Genomic DNA, 16543 nt, shown 5'->3' with positions numbered 1-16543 from the left:
TCTGAAAACCAGTTATGAAGCGGACAAGAAGATATATATATATATAACCAAATCTGTTTAAAACTAAGTTCTTGGTTAGGATTGTTTGGTACATGTTGTCTGCTTCTTAAGTGGTTTTCAAAGTCATTTTATTTCCTTGTTCCTCCAACAGATTTGTAATTCTGCATCAAATTATATATGAATAAAGATCAAAAAGCCTTTCCTGCATACTGTGCTATCCAATGGAGTTTGTAATATTTGTACCGGCATCTCTTGCATTACTAGATGGAAAAGCAATTGATTTTACATTTCAACATGTTTCAACTGTCTCACTTAAACACAACAGCTGGGGCACTCTGGGGATGCTGTCTTGACTGCCCTACAGCATGACATGAGTGATCCTTTCAATACTATAATAATTTATCACTACCGCCCACACCACAGCATCTCCAGTGACTCGCTTGGTGATTTAGAAATTCCCTCAATTTATTAGTTAACCTTAATTCAAACGTTTCCTTTGTAGAAAATCAACTAAATCAAAAGGAAATTTTAATGTGAGTGGAGAAAAACAACAAACCGTTTAATGGTTGTTTACTTCTTAAGTGATCTGTATTGTGAGTGATCCGCTGCAACACCTCCAAATTTATTACATAAATTACATCAACGAATAAATTATTAACGCTAGAATAACATATACATACCTTTCTTCTTCCCCTTCCCCTTGCGCTTTCTGGGTTGAATATCGCCTGACATATTTAGTTTGTATGTAATCCAGTGGTGACTGATAGGACCTATATACAGCACCTGTCCCCACCGCCACGCCAGAGTCGACTGTCCCAAAACAAAAAGATGTGTTGTCATACGAGGCTCCTAGATTGTCTGAAAAGAATCACTAAAAAAATCGAAAAATATTGTCAAGCCATGTAATTAGTTTATTTATGTTATTATGATAATTATACCATGAAATTGTGTCTTTTTTTAAAATGTTGTCTTTGAAATATCAGCTGAGCATCCTTGTAGGTGATGATGTGTGCAGACGCTGTCACAGTGTTACCACCTCAAACATTTCCCTTCCGCCGGTGATGTATGTGCCCATAAATTTTTCAAGTGGTCATTCTTGGAGAACTTTAATGTATTACAAATAAAGATAAAATTTTACATTAAATATATCAGGTATATTCAGGTGGATTGTTTGGCAGCATATGTGAAAATGAGTAATTGAGTAATTCTTGTAATACTGAAAGAGAGGTGCCGGGAAATTTTAAACCCAATCTTTTCCCGGCACTTCAATTTTTTCAATTTCAGTTGTTTATTCCTTGATAGAGGAAGCGGGATCCCTGTACAATGACACCAGAAGCATCTGGCAAGTGTGACAAGTATATACAGTATAAATATTATAAAGGGGCTTACTAAAGCTTAAGGAAGGAAGGATATTCCTTTAACACATAATCAATGTTTTTTACAAAATATCTGGCCAGTATGGGGAGGATCATCGTGTCTCCGTCAGGGGGTCGTGGAGTGGTGGTCCAGCAGGCGTTGTGTGTGGGGACATCTTAGGAGGTAGTGGATAAGGGTGCTGCTGTCGGGTCTTCTGCATAATGCACAAGAGCGTTGCTCAGGGGATGCGGGGATACCAATCTCCCAAGCAAAGTCATACCCAATAATGTTACGGGCAGCAATCACGTCCCCTTTCCGAGACCCTTTCCCGTAGACGTACGAGAGGTCAGGAAGTTTACGGAGGACGTCGTACCAGGTGGGCGGGGAGTCCAGGGGGATGGCTGCTTCCCGGCTCCTGGCACTTTCATCCATTTTTTCTCCGTTTGAATATGGCTGTTGTTCTCTTTCTTGACAAATGATATATGAACAGTTACTAGTTTATTTCCTGGATTTATTAGGAGTCGAAGAAGCCTTTGAGAGAAGCTATGATTGAAATTGTCGAATTTATAATAAATTAGAGTAGTGTAGTACTGCTATACTACTCTAATACTTGGGTTTACTACATCATATGGATCTTTAATAAAGTATTTCAGTCTTAAATTATCAAGACGGGAAAGGCTGAATTTAATATCCCCAAGTGAATAGTGAAGGACTTAACAGACAAACAAAAATAATTCTATTATTCCAAAGATATCACGGCAATGTAGGCCCTGCAGTATTAACACGGTCCACTGGGTAGGCTCTTGTCAAACAATGATGTTTTGTTTGGAATGATAGAAAAAGGATAAATTTGCATCACACACTGGATGGATCCAAGGTTATAATTTCCGCTTATTGAGGTAAACAAAAAAAAATCCAGTGTGGAACTATACTCTCCCCAAACAAACAAAGATTTTTATACAGTTAAAAATACAGGCCAGGATACACATAGAGTATATAGTAAAATAATTTGTCATTCTATAGCCAGTGCAGTATCGTACATTATTCGCCGCTTTAGTTAAAACATTTATAATATAGAAATTGTTTTATTCACTATATAATTTTTTAATTGTAAGCGGAAGAAAGTATTCGAGCTTTTTAAATTCGAATCATTAAAATTCATACAATATCATTTGCTGCACAACATAATCAAATAGTGTTCAACAATCTTTAGTGAAATAGTGTACGATGTTCCTCAGAGTGTGTAGAGCAACATACGGGAACAATGGCGCGTGGCAGAGGTGGGTATAGAGGACACAAAAGTTTATATATCAAAGGAAGAAGGAAGAATGATAAAAATGAAGATAACCCGAAGAGGAAAAGACAATATGAGGAATTTGGAGAGGCTCACCCTATTGAAGAAGAAGATTTGAATATTAAAAGAAGGAAGGTAGAGTTATAACCTGCTAGTGTATTACCACCCTATTGGTGAACCAGTTCCTTCCTATCTTCCTCCTAAAATTTATCCAATTTAAATCCGTTGCTATGAGTCCTATCTTGCTCGGATATTATAAGAACTTTATCTATATCCCCTTTATTGATTCCTTTCACCCACTTAAATACTTCTATCATATCTCCCCGCACTCTTCGTCTTTCTAGGGAATGCAAGTTAAGTTTCTTTAACCTATCCTGATATGGAAGGTTTCTAAGTCCCGGAATCATTTTCGTCATTCTTCGCTGCACCGACTCTAGTGAATTGATATCCATTCTATAATAAGGGCACCAGAACTGAACCGCATAATGGTGGTGCGGCCTGACTAGCGCAAGATATAGTTGCAATAAGACCTCTGCACTCTTGTTACTTACACTTCTAGACATAAAACATAATACTCTGTTTACCTTATTTCGAACATTAACGCACTGTTTTCTAGGCCGTAGGTCCGGGCTTACAAGTACCCCCAAGTCTCTTTCACAAGTCGACTTCTCTAGGTTGATGTTGTTAAGGCTGTATACATTGACAGTATTTGTTCTTCCAATATTAAGTACGCTGCACTTGCTGGTGTTGAATTTCATTTGCCATTTTTCAGACCACCCCTGCAGTTTATTTAAATCCTCCAGTAGTGCATTTGCATCCTGCCATGAATTAATCTGCCGCCTTATTTTGGTGTCATCCGCAAACTTGCTTATGTCACTGTTGATTCCAGTATCCAGATCGTTTATGTAGATTATGAACAAGAGTGGGCCCAGGACTGACCCCTGGGGAACCCCACTGGTTACACAGCCCCAGTCAGATTTAACACCATCTATGCTGACCCTCTGTGTTCTATCGGTGAGCCATGATTTTATCCAATTTAAAACGTTACCTCGATACCATGAGCCTTAACTTTTCTCAGAAGCCTCTGATGCGGTACTCTGTCAAACGCTTTACTAAAGTCTAAGTAAATAACATCGTAATTTTCGTCATTATCTACTACCTCGAAGACTTTCCTAAAAAACGTCAGCAGATTTGTTAGATAAGATTTACCCTTTGTAAACCCATGTTGAGAGTCGTAGATTTATTTGTTTTTCTCTAAATGCAATCGGATGCTAGTTGCTATAATTGATTCAAGAAATTTCCCCACTACTAACGTCAAACTAATCGGCCGGTAATTACGCTGATGATCTATTTCCCTTTTTGAATATGGGTACTACATTTGCCTGTTTCCACAAGTCTGACACAACTCCCGTGTTTTTGAAGAGGACAAAGTACTTTTAATATTCGGTTTAGCACATGCGTAAACATTTACTTAAGTGCTGCGAGCAATTTTGACAGCAAAATTTTTTTTTCCTGCATGAATTTTGCTGTTTTTTTAATCGGAGAGAGTTTTTTCTTTTTGAAAAAACTAATATTTTCCATATTTAACCCAAACGAACCTGACCTAACCCCATAGTGAGGGGGGGAGGCCCTCGTTCCCCCTCAGTGATTATATAATGTCAGTATTTAACTTATTCTTATTAAACCTATCGTAACGTATTCCCTTATTGAGGAAACGCTATTTTTTCAGAGTTGGTTCATTTGTAAAGCGATTCAGACGACCCGCGCACCATGCACTCCCCCTCCCATGGCTTGCTGACGGTATTTTAGTATAAATTATAAAAAAAGAAACACTTACCCAAAAGAGAACACTGTCACTAGGGATTAACAACATAAATTATGGTGGAAAATCAATGTATTCTTGCTAGAATCGTTGGCAGCATTAATATACATGTTAACCAGCACATGAACCTGGATAGGCTGGACTTCAGGATGAAAATAGTTTCTTTAACTTTCCGAGATAGAATTTATTTATGAACCGGTTGTCTCTGGAATTACATGTGCAAATTTTCAACATAGATATAAATAATATTTGGATTGATTAAAATGAGCATCTGTCGAAGAAGTCAACATGTGTCGACTGTGATACGACCCTCACCAACCATGGTGTGACAGCCTGGGGGCTAGGAACATGGCATTAAATTAGGTTTGGATGGGGTTTTAAAGTTTCGTAGTGTCACCACGACTTCTTTTACCCCACCATTTCCCTCTAATTCATAGCATTGCCCACTATATAAGAACCTATTTTCATCCTGAAGCCCAGGTCATGTGCTAAGCTAAATAATTACCCAAAGTGCTCCTTTATAGGGGAGATAGCTGGACTGCTTTAGATAATAGACTTATACCCACCAAACTCAGTTGACGTCACTTCTGGTGCTCGATATCTTAAAAAACGCTTCTCAACGACCTTTCCGTATCTTTGTTAACCTAATCTAAAATACGCATGTACTGCATACAAAACTGCACAGTATTTCCATCCTATGATCACGAGCTTGGATTTTATCATTTTATTTCTGATAAATCATATATTGTAGCAGTTGCTGGAAGTGTTTGTGTGTATGGAATAGTCACTGGGAACCATTTGTGTTTATGAAATGATCGTTTTGTAAACAATTAAAATGGTATTAACTGGACATAAATTAGTGTTCAGGATAAAAATTTGCCAGAATAACAATATGAAAATTCCTGTTTCTTGTCACTACTATATTTTCTGTTTTCTTGAGGTAAGATAAAAATTTTCTTCAATAGAAAACAATTTGAAAGTATCTATGTGGTTAAACTTTGTACATGTCCTAAATTATTATCAAAATTAGGGTTATGAAGTAGCTATCACTGATTTAGTACAAGCAAAGTTACTGTATAAATAAATACTCATGGGTTCATTCTTGTTAAAATCAGTTGTGGTTTATCAATAACTTTTTTTATCACTAATATACTGTAGGTATAGTATAGCTCTAAAGGATAAGGAAAATGTGGGGGTAAAGATAAACTATTGTAAATAAAACTTGTTAAAAATTTTATGAATATCCAATTCTGAATCTGGTTTCTTCCAAAAAGAAGTGTTTCTGTGAGCTGCAATGAAGTATACTTTTGGACTTACAGTCCTTTAATATGTTTACATACTGTACTCTCTCCAGAAATCATAGTTCTTCCTTTTTACAGGTGGAAGATATTGATGAAAGTTATCATGTAAGTGGAGAGGATGAAAATACTGATGATTCTTCCAGTGATGAAGAGTGTGCCGGTACAGATGCTGTAGCAAGACTCCTTGCCACATTTAACACCAACAGTTGTAAAGCTGTTGGCAGTGATGAAGATGAGGAGGATGATGATGATGATGATGAAGAAGAGGAGGAAGATGGGGCTGAGGAGGAAGAAGAGGTAACTGATGTAACTGATGAAGGTAGTGATGCTAATGGTGACACTGAACATGCAGAAAGTGAAATAGAAAATGATATTGTAGCAGGAGAAAAAAACATGGAGAGTTATGCAGGACAAGACACTGATACATCTAATGATGATGATGACGATGATGCAGAAAGTTTAGGAGAAATGCAGGTTTGTAGCTATATGGTACAGTACACTATTGTTAATTTAGACTGTAGGCCAGAGGCTATAGTCACCCAGGGAAACACTTTATAATGAACTCATAGAAAAATTAACAAAGGTTTTCTCATTCATGGCTTTAGAATTGGGTCATATTCACATTTTACCATAAGTTTTTGGTCTGCTAGTTTATTGAACTCTAAATTGCCCTTTATAGTTAATATAAGCAGTTACCCTATAATAATGATGCCTCTTAAGAAAGTGAAATTATATTTATTCTAAAACATTTCCATTTCTAATGGAAACTTTTCATGGACAGAATGTAAATGACAGCACTGCAGCATTGGATGAAGAAGAGGGAGAAGATTCGTCACAAAGCCAGGGTGATCCATTTTCATTGCATTTTGAAAGGAACCTGAGTGAGACTGCTGCAGAGCAAATAAAGGATACTAAAAGCTGGATATCAAATTTCAATGAGTGGCCTACTTTAGGGAGAATAAAAGTAGAAGTTCCAAATGTTGAAGTAAAAATTCCTAAACTCTTATTACTTGCAGAGGAAAATCAGAGTTCCTCAATGCCTAATATTGCAGTCATTCCTCAACCTCCAGAGAAGAAGAATTTTAATCTAGATAAATTTTACATAAGGAAGGCATTGCAAAAGAATATATTATCTGCCAATATCAGTGGTAGTTGTGAATGCCCCACAAGCTTAACAGATTTACAGAAGGAATTACTCAGTGTTTTGTCAAGTTATTGTGATATGTATTACCCACAGGCCACTCATGAGAACTGGGAGGAAGTGAGAACTGTCTATGCATTACATGCCATTAATCATATTCTCAAAACCAGAAAGAAAATTGTTAATCATTCTGCCAAGATCACTAAAGCAAAAAGTGAGAAGAGATATGAAGATTCAGATAATTATCGTGACCAAGGATATTCAAGGCCGAGGGTCCTTATTGTTCTCCCATTCAAACATTCAGCTTACAGGTATTTTTGCAAAATTTATATATACAGGTACTCCTCGACTTACGACCACCCTGACATACGACCGCCCCAGTCATACCAAAAAAATTTCAAATTGCGTATTTTTGATTCCCGACGTTAGTGATTGCGCTGTGTACATTTGACCTATAAAATGTGAAGCTCCACCCATATATATATATATATATATATATATATATATATATATATATATATATATATATATATATATATATATATATATATATATATATATATATATATATATATATATATATATATATATATATACAGTGATAGTTAACGAACGCCTCGGTTAACAAAATTTCGGTTAACGAATTACCTTCCATAAGAATCTTCAACTCGATTAACGAACAAAAATTCGGTTAACGAAATCCTTACGAAATCGTGTCAACATGTTTTCGCCTGCTCACCAGCTGGAGTATTAGTCCATCAATACAGTAATCGGTTTTAGGGCTTAAATTCTTTACCATTTGAGTAAATATAAAGAAGGTTGTACTATTCAATGATTTTCCAAGTCTTATATTAAAATTTTTAGTCATTTTAACAATTATTTAACATAATTGAAGTACAGGGAACTAGTTTTTAGCGCGCCAAACAGCCACTTGACTCACCCAGAATGGCGTCAGTTTGTGTGTGTGCTCAGTGGAGGAAGCATCTTGCTTGAGACTCTCTTGAACATAAACTATTTTTACGTTTTTACAGAACAATTATTGGTCATTCTGAAATTTATTTTACATATTGACAATATATAGTGCAATGCAGTGTTGATTTAAAGAAAATAATCTTGAATTACACCAAGTGAACTAAAAATTTTATGGGTGAAATGGCAGCATGAAGCATGGAGTGATTTCTCTTCCACCCTACTGCCTTCTCTTCTCCCTTCTCCTCCACCCCCACTTCTAATTCCCATCATCATCATCATCAACCAGGAGCCTTCTACATACACACCTCAAAATAAGTGTATTTTACTGCATTTATTTTTAGTTTGTATGTAATTTTCGGTGAGCTGGAACCAATTACCCAAAATCCCATTGAAACAATGTGTGTGTGTGTGTACAGTCTCTCCTCGACTTACGACGGGGTTCCGTCTTGACGACCAGGTCGTAAGTCGAAAAGGCGAAAATAATACATAGAAATTCTAAAATTGGTGTCTCTTTTTCTTCTCAGCACCACGAGAACTCTCACTTTTACGCTTGCCAGCCATTTTAAAGGGAAATACAAACGAAAATTTTGTCAGTACACAGAGCGTTCACTAACGTCTGGACTCAAAAATACGTAACGTGAAAAATATTTTATACGGCCATGACCGTCGTAAGTCGGGGAGAGACTGTGTGTGTATATATACAGTATATGATTTAAGTTCTATCATAGTGTAGAACAAATCTAATTTTCCTTCATTAAATTATACAATATTCCTATGAACATTGTTATCGCAGCAAAATGGTTTATCTTGTTCTTCATCTCAAAATATATTGCAGTCAATACTTTCTCCTTGTTCCGTAGATGCTGCTGCTGCATACAGCTATATTTTCCAGAAATCTTCTCATTAAATATTATAAAGTTGCAGTATAATGTATTATCCACTTTTATTTCTCAGACTTGTGGAGACAATAACATCACTTCTATTGGAGGGTAAGGCTGTCACCATTCAAAATCAGAATCGTTTCCGTGAAGACTTTGGTCCTGGAGATGAGGAAGGTAAAGATAGTGTTAGCAAGCTAAATAGACCAGAGGACTTCCAGGAAACATTTAAGGGAGATATCAGTGAAGATTTCAAAATTGGACTAAAGCTTACCAAAAGCTCCCTCAAGGTAAGAATGAAGTATTTTAAGAAAAGTTTCATCCAGGCATTTTCAGCTTACCTGGTTAAAGGGTCAAGTCGCCTTATGTGTCATCTCTGTGATTATTATTTTTGTGTCTTATGGTAACTTAGGCATCCATTAACATGTGACTTCTTAACTACTGTTTGTTTGCTCTGTATGACTTTGTGTGATAAACTATTGTGTGCACAGAATCTCATACCTGTACACAATTTGGTCATCTGACCTACACTGTACATATTGTGAAACCTGACCAAAATATCTGGTTAAAGTGTGAGATGTACACACCCTCCTCCCCTGGTCCAGCACATACGGTGTTTCATGCCCCCCCCCTCTCTCCTCCATTATGAATGTGCAGTGAACCACATGGTGCAGGAGAGGGTTGCCTCTGCAGTAAGAATGAATAACATCAAATGATGGGAGAATGTGTGTGAGTAATTGCCCTTAATACCAGTCACCCTGCATTGTTTTTGGAAAAGGCTTATTTTAGAGAGAGACCATTCATTCTAATTTTTGCTTTACAATATAAAAAATATTCAAATTAATCATTTTCAGCTGTATGCAGATTTCTACAATTCTGATATCATAATAGCTTCCCCACTTGGCCTTCGTTATGTGATGGGAAACTCTTCCAATACTGGTGCGGACTCAGACTTCCTTACATCTATTGAAATCCTAATCATGGATCAGGTATTGAATATTATCTTAATGTTATCTTAATTACTAAATTTTTGCGAATTTTATGAATTATATTTTATAGGATTTTTTCTTTGTGATGTAGATGTTTGATGGTGTAGATGTCCTTTCATTGTTTTAGAGCATTGCTATATATTCTTTACATGTTTGCATATTTTTATACAGTAATATCTCCGTTAGCCGGATTCCCTCAAACCCGGAACTCTCCGATAGCCGGAATTTAAATTTGCTCAGAAAAGCATTCCCAAAGTCGGAATTTAAAATTTTTTTTAAGGGTTTGGGAACAAATTTTCTGAGGTCGAAATTCGAGAGCATTTTCTGAAAATTTATTGAATAAAGACGAAATCTCAGTATTTTGGGGAGGGACCAGACCTGACTCAATGTCAGGTGAAGGTAGGGTAGGGGATTGGTGGTCTCATATTACTGACTTTCTGATGGAATGTCAGGTCACCCTTTATTGGGTAGAGGGGAATAGTGGGTCTCATGACCTGTTGATGTCTTGAATAAACATGAAACCTAAAGTATTTTAGAGAGATTGTGATAAGTATAAGTATAAATGAGCCAAGGTTCATTGTACCCATGTTATCCTGGTAAGCCACTCATTAGCTCACAGAATTATAAAGTTTGCCACACTGTTGGTGCCTGGAATATGCAAACATGAGAGGTTATACTATACAGTACATGCAAGGTTGAAGGTATAGATACAGTATGAAGAAAGAGATTAATACAATTTATACTTTTTGCAGGCTGACGTCTTCATGATGCAAAATTGGGAACACGTTCTTGTACTGATGGAAACAGTAAACAAACCTCCACGTGATATCCATAAGCTTGATGTTGATCTCACTAGAGTACGTCTGTGGTCCCTGGACGGTCACTCCCCACTGTATCGTCAGACTGTTCTCTTCTCGTCAACTCATATAGACCACAATAGAGCTCTCATAAGCAAGTGCACTAATTTAACTGGAAGATTGCAGGTACAGTTTATTTTTTACATGCCCGGTGTATCGCATTATTCATTCAAATGTTTCTTGTTTGTTAAACTTATATGTAAAATCCCATTTTTACAAAGTAGCTTGGGGCCAATATTTCCAGTAAAATGGTACCACGTAAATTTGGGATTTTACTGTGATTTATAGAATTCATACATATTTATTGGTTGAGTGTGCCTCGTTAATAATCTGGAAGATGTTATCGCTGCTAAGCACTTCCTGGGCAGAGCCTGTAAGTGCCATGAAAAGTGCAGTTTTTGATAGTAGGAGACATCATTGTAATGAACAAAATCTCCCTGTTAAGATATGAATGCAATGCAGTATGGAATAGATTGTGATTTAATTACTCTATTTACTATCGTGTATAAATATTATAATATTTAGAGGGAGTTGTCGTGTTTCTTTATCTTAATGTCAGTTACTTACTAGAACTGATCCATGCATTACAGTTTTTTTTTTACAGGGATTAGTCCACCCGGGCACAGGTCACTGACCCTCATCGGGGCCTGGGAAGCAAAATTGTAATAATAATAATAATAATAATAATTCATAGTAAATAAAATTTATAATACAAAATACAAAATTGAAAATAAAATAATGAATTAATAATGATGATAATAATAATAATACTATTATAATAATAATAATAATAATAATAATAAAGAATACAAAAAAATATAAATTTGAAACAATATACATTATGTATGTTGTGTTGTCAATAGTAAGAGAAACAATTGAGACCCTGCAATTGTGTGTAAATGATGCAGAAAGTCAGGTCTGCAATCTGGGACTTGGTCACAATTTTTGTGATGCCATATAGCAGCAGGGTCTACCATTAGACAACACATTATGCTTCCAATATCTTCCTGGGTGGTAGTACCCCCTTTTGGTAGCTGCCTGCTGCCAACTCCTTATTTTTATTATATTAATCAGGGGAAATATATAGAGGTGCTGTATCTACTTTTCTAAATTTATTCTTAACAAAAGAGGTTTGAGGTTATATGTCTTATTCTTATTTCTACAGTACTGTAAATACTGTATACCGTGGGAGCTTAATTTTACATCTGCAAGATTAAAGAGAAATTACAGTTTACCTCATTTGTATGGGTGTCATTGGTTAACATGAAAATGCCCAAACTACACCACATCACAGGATACACTATTTGAATTAGTCCTGAGGTAACTATCCTACACTAACAGTGGGACCTGGCTACTGGTGCAAATAGATACTGTTGGTGTCCACCAACATTTTCATTTGATGTTATTTCTTTTTCTTGAATTTTTGTGTTTCTTTATAAACTATTATATTATTCAGGATTCACTGATATGTACTTCCCTGTTTACATAAAGACCAACACTTGTAGGAATGTACTGGCCTGGCTTTGGGGAAGGAAGCCTTCCAACATTAATTCAGCATAAAAACATAAAGTTTTTGCAATAACTGGTGTATGTACCCAAATTCATCTAATTGAAATGATTAATGAATGTGTGTTCACATATATATTGTGTGATAGTTTATGAGTTCTCGGGTTTTATAGGATCATTAATATGAAAATAATTATTTCCATACAGGTACTAAACCCTGTAGATAATGGCTCTGTGCAAGAAGTTGTGGTGCAAGCTGAACTTGTTCTTCATCGCATCGCAGGAATGAGAGATCCAGACAGTCGATTCCGCTTTTTTACTCAAGAGATTTTCCCCCAGTTGCGATCAAGCATGCGTTCTCACACTATGGTGTATATTCCTGATTATTGTGATTATGTTCGACTTGTCCGTTATTTGAAGGAGGATGGAGGCACCAGTATTGCAACCATTAATGAATACATGGTTGGGGTAAGTGTAACATTGGAATTCGTTTTTGAAAATACAATGCAACAATTTATTATAGCTCACTCACATTGGGAATATTTGACTCCTCTAAGGTTGTTTTTGTGAAATTCAAGATTCACATCCATTGAGTTATGGTAGGGTTATGTTCTTGAAAAGTTATCCATAACTTGATATCTGTTTCCCCATTGTTGACTTCCATTGTATAATTTAGGATGCATTCCCATGGACAAAAATTTTCCACGCCACCAAAAAGTAAAAATAATTGGTACACAGCTTACTGTTCTCAATGCTGCTCAGGCTTTCTTATCTCTGCTGTAAACTGATTTATCCAACAGTTTCTTTCTCATTATGGATCTTAAAAGAGTTGTTGGAAGTGCAAGTGAACCAAAATATAGAAGTTATGTAGCTTAAAGGACATTACGGTCTCCATTTACTTCAATTGTAGATTTTCTGGGGTAAAGTGTGAATTGTCCATGAAAATATCCCCTATTCTACCTTGCTATAATGGGTTCCACAATCATGGTCATGTGAAAGGAAAGTATCTCCTGTAAGTTGGGAGGGTAACCAGTTCTTCTGTTTTTACTGGAGATGTTGAAGAGAAATAAAGAGACCAGTTTTTCTTCCATATCTCAAAATTCATACGAGACCTACCGGATTCTGTTAATGTATATTTCTGTAATTCAAAGATTCAAAGAATACATGTACACTTAAATGTGATTCTTGCATTTCCTTAAGAAAGTTAGAGTTTGGGAGTTCAGTAGTGGCTCTCCAACTTCATCTCTTCTGAATGTGGAAATTTTTTGGTCTTAGTAGAACCATTTAGAAATTACTACTTGCATCCCTCTCTCAGTCCTTTGTTTGCATTTATTGTCAAGCACATAGGCTGTTAGATTGTCCCACTAAATAAACACTTCCGGATTTGATTTCATTCTTGCCATGCACTTTAAAACCAAATGAGAAGGCTGCATATATTATAGACCCATCATTATGCTCAAGGAGTTTAAAAATTTTAATATCTTCGTATCCATAGCAAAACAGCAAAGTTGCCAAAGCTCGCAGCCTGTTCTTCGATGGAAAACGTCAGTTCCTGTTGTATACTGAACGATTCCACTTTTATCGACGTTATCGCATTAAAGGGATTAGACATATTATATTCTACGACCTACCATCCTACCCACACTTCTTCTCAGAGATCTGTAATCTCATGGTGGTAAGATATTTATTGTTACTGTATCTAGCTTGTACCTGTATATGTATTTCCAGGATGTAGTTGGATTAATTTTAGTAAAATTTCTCAAAGATATCGTTATATATTTTTATACGATAAGGAAGAACTTTGGCACTTAGGAATTACACTGGTACTGAATGGGAAATAGCTGTTTATTGGTTGTTCACTTCAATTGATTTTGGTTCCCTACTGCATAACAGGAGGGAATCAGAAAATATTTATCCATCCATCTGTGCATGCATGCTGATGGTGATTTCTCAAGAAAAAAATTAGTCGGGGGGTCAATATTTGTCACCACAGTATACTGCTTTATGTGAGTCTCTTAGATTTAAATTTAAAAATCAATATTGTTTCTTTGGGTAGATGCACATATAACTGAGTACAGTAATTTGCACAAATACAGTAGAACGTCGATTTAAAGCGATTCAATTTAAGATTATTGATTTAAAGCGACACCCACAATTAAGGGCTATGTTTTAATTTAAAGCGAATCTTTCCTATTTGGCGCATCATATTTTAAATTTTGCACCTAATGTTTCTTTGGGCATGCTACACTGTCCTAAGGGCAAAGCTGTACTGTACATGTACTCAAAATAATGTACTAAATGATTAATAAATTTTTTGTCTAGTGCAAACTATAGCATGTATATATTCAAACTAATCACTATCTTATAAGAATTCCAGCAATGTTAATTATATTCACCCATGTCAGTTCAGTGACATTTTATAAGAGAAAAACATACACACTCTTAGGGACAGATAAATAAATAAGCACTAGACCTTGGCATCAACTGTCAAACATAATTATCACCTCCCCACCCCATCTTCTCATCAGCTGATAGCTAGTAAACAGACCATTTCACGTCCCATAATTTTAGCTGTGTTGATTTATGAGTGTTTGTTTTAACATAATACTACAAAAAACAATGTTTAGTTTATTCTAGGAGATGGGCTGAGGTGCATCTGGGTAGACTCTGTCTTTTTAGTATTTTGTGTTTCTCTCAAGTGCCAAACTAAATTATTCCATTAAAACAACACTTCGATTTAGTGCGAATTCGGTTTAAAGCGACCTCTCTTGAAATGTATTTCGTGTTATATCGACTTTCTATTGTAGTAATGTTTATGGTGAAAGTTGGGACACTAAGTCCTCACTTTATGTAAAGGTTACCTCTTATATATTAAATTTTCACAAATCAAACTTAACTTTTTGGTAGATGCCTCATGATTACAACTTACACAAATTCTAATGGTTACATCAGGTTAGGTTGGTGCCCATTTGGCTGTTACCAGAGCTCAGAAATTAAATTAGATGAGGAAAGGTTATATTTGCTTGTGATTAACAATAGGTTTTAATACTGTTTGTGTTGCTGCTTAAAGTAATGTGTGTCTTTTTAATGCTCATTAAAAAACAGGAAGCGAACCAAAATCCACGGACACGTCAGAAGCACCTGGGGACCAGCACAGTGACTGTTCTCTTCCAGCGGACAGATCTCACCAAGCTGATTGGCATCTTGGGATCAAAGAGAGCTAGTGAAGTGATCAATTCCACTAAAATTGTTCACCTTTGTGTCATAGGGAAATGAAACAAAAATAAAGTTTTCTCTTCATTCATATTTGTCAGTTTCTCATTTGCAATCCTAAGAAAAATTACAATACAGTATATTCAATAAATTGAAATCCAGGATTACCGCGCTATTTGCAACCTAGCTTATCCGCAATTAATATTTTAATACCCCTGTTCGATGTTCACAAAGCATACCCCACTTATTCGTAAATTAAAAATTACGATCCCTTACAGTAATATTTCAAACCGGGCTGGCTAGCTGCAACTCTCGTACTTAAACGTAAGGCCCGTCACTTCACACATGCGGTTTTTTTGGGGGGGGGGGGTTTCGCTCATGGACCCGTGCAGTTTAGAAATTAGAAATTAATTAAATTCAGTGACGCCAAGTTATTTGGGGAAATCAAGAACCAAGCGGACTGTGAAGAGCTGCAGAAGGATCTCTGTGAGCTCCAAGAATGGTCGAAGAAATGGCTGCCGAGATTCAATGTCACGAAGTATAAGAGGATACGCCGGGGGCGTACCAACGGTAAGGAGGCGTATCAGAGTGAAGTGCTTCCCCATCTGGAGTACTGTCATCCCGTCTGGTCCCCGAGATACGCTAGGGACTGTCAGTTGGATGAAAATGTTCAAAGGAGGGCCACCAGACTGGTGCCTGCCCTTCGGCACCTCAACTACCCTGAGAGATTGGAGCGCCTGAACTTGCCTAGCTTATACTACAGACGGGCAAGGGACGACCTAATTGAGGTATATAAGCATCTCAGGGGCACTACTCAGTCGAGTATCCTGGAGCTGAAAGCGGACGCTAGCTACAATTAATAATTAAGAGAAATATCAATAATATTAGTTTTTTTAACACTTACATTAGTAGAAAAGATGGCTGGGCACACGGGGATGGGGGGTTGGTTCCGAGGCAGAGGGCAGATTATTGGCCCTCACTTGTATCAATTATATCACTATCCACCACAGAGGCTTGCAGGGCCTCTTTGTCAAACCCCTCAAAGTCCATATAAGTCCATATCCTCACTCTAATTATCACTATCACTGACTTGGGCCGGCTGTGGTGGGTGGCGGGTGAAGAACTCGGTAATGTTTTGATGACTGGACGACCTTGTGCGCATCCTACCTGCGCCGCTTCCCACGTATATGAGTAGATGCACCGCGTATATGAGA

The 16543-nt window shown here is 36.6% G+C and overlaps 2 protein-coding genes across 10 annotated transcripts in view; one reads left to right on the top strand and one right to left on the bottom strand.

Annotated features, from left to right (window-relative positions):
• LOC121864659 (fibrous sheath CABYR-binding protein-like) overlaps nucleotides 1–805 on the bottom strand; it is a 60093-nt gene extending 59288 nt beyond the window's left edge. For all 8 annotated transcript variants that reach the window (XM_042363793.1, XM_042363800.1, XM_042363795.1 and 5 more), the window contains exon 1: nucleotides 681–805. In XM_042363793.1, coding sequence (XP_042219727.1) covers nucleotides 681–732 — 52 coding nt within the window. In that variant the 5' untranslated portion in view covers nucleotides 733–805. The remainder of the gene's footprint in view (nucleotides 1–680) is intronic.
• A 1792-nt stretch (nucleotides 806–2597) lies between these two features.
• On the top strand, nucleotides 2598–15422 carry LOC121864658 (U3 small nucleolar RNA-associated protein 25 homolog). Of its 2 annotated transcripts, none has more exons than XM_042363791.1 (9): nucleotides 2598–2785; nucleotides 5852–6247; nucleotides 6555–7225; nucleotides 8841–9054; nucleotides 9619–9753; nucleotides 10506–10736; nucleotides 12324–12584; nucleotides 13612–13791; nucleotides 15222–15422. In XM_042363791.1, exons 1-9 carry the CDS (start codon nucleotides 2621–2623, stop codon nucleotides 15390–15392), a joined length of 2424 nt encoding a protein of 807 aa, XP_042219725.1. In that variant the 5' UTR covers nucleotides 2598–2620; the 3' UTR covers nucleotides 15393–15422. The 2 variants fall into 2 exon arrangements, with proteins under 2 accessions (XP_042219725.1, XP_042219726.1); XM_042363792.1 differs by having other exon boundaries at nucleotides 2652–2785; nucleotides 5917–6247.
• Nucleotides 15423–16543: the final 1121 nt, after the last annotated feature.

This window comes from Homarus americanus, unplaced genomic scaffold (genome assembly GCF_018991925.1).
Source record: "Homarus americanus isolate GMGI-L3 unplaced genomic scaffold, GMGI_Hamer_2.0 scaffold57965, whole genome shotgun sequence".
Classification (NCBI taxonomy): Eukaryota; Metazoa; Arthropoda; class Malacostraca; order Decapoda; family Nephropidae; genus Homarus; species Homarus americanus.
The sequence above is the reverse complement of the archived record's forward strand: the minus strand, read 5'-3'. Positions and strand labels throughout refer to the sequence as shown.

Bases quoted from the DNA above. Each gene is read 5' to 3' on its own strand.
- LOC121864658 (XM_042363791.1), top strand. From the start codon at position 2,621: ATGGCGCGTGGCAGAGGTGGGTATAGAGGACACAAAAGTTTATATATC. The intron at 7,226-8,840 runs GTATTTTTGCAA...TTTATTTCTCAG, and splicing joins TTCAAACATTCAGCTTACAG to ACTTGTGGAGACAATAACAT. The intron at 9,754-10,505 runs GTATTGAATATT...TACTTTTTGCAG, and splicing joins AAATCCTAATCATGGATCAG to GCTGACGTCTTCATGATGCA.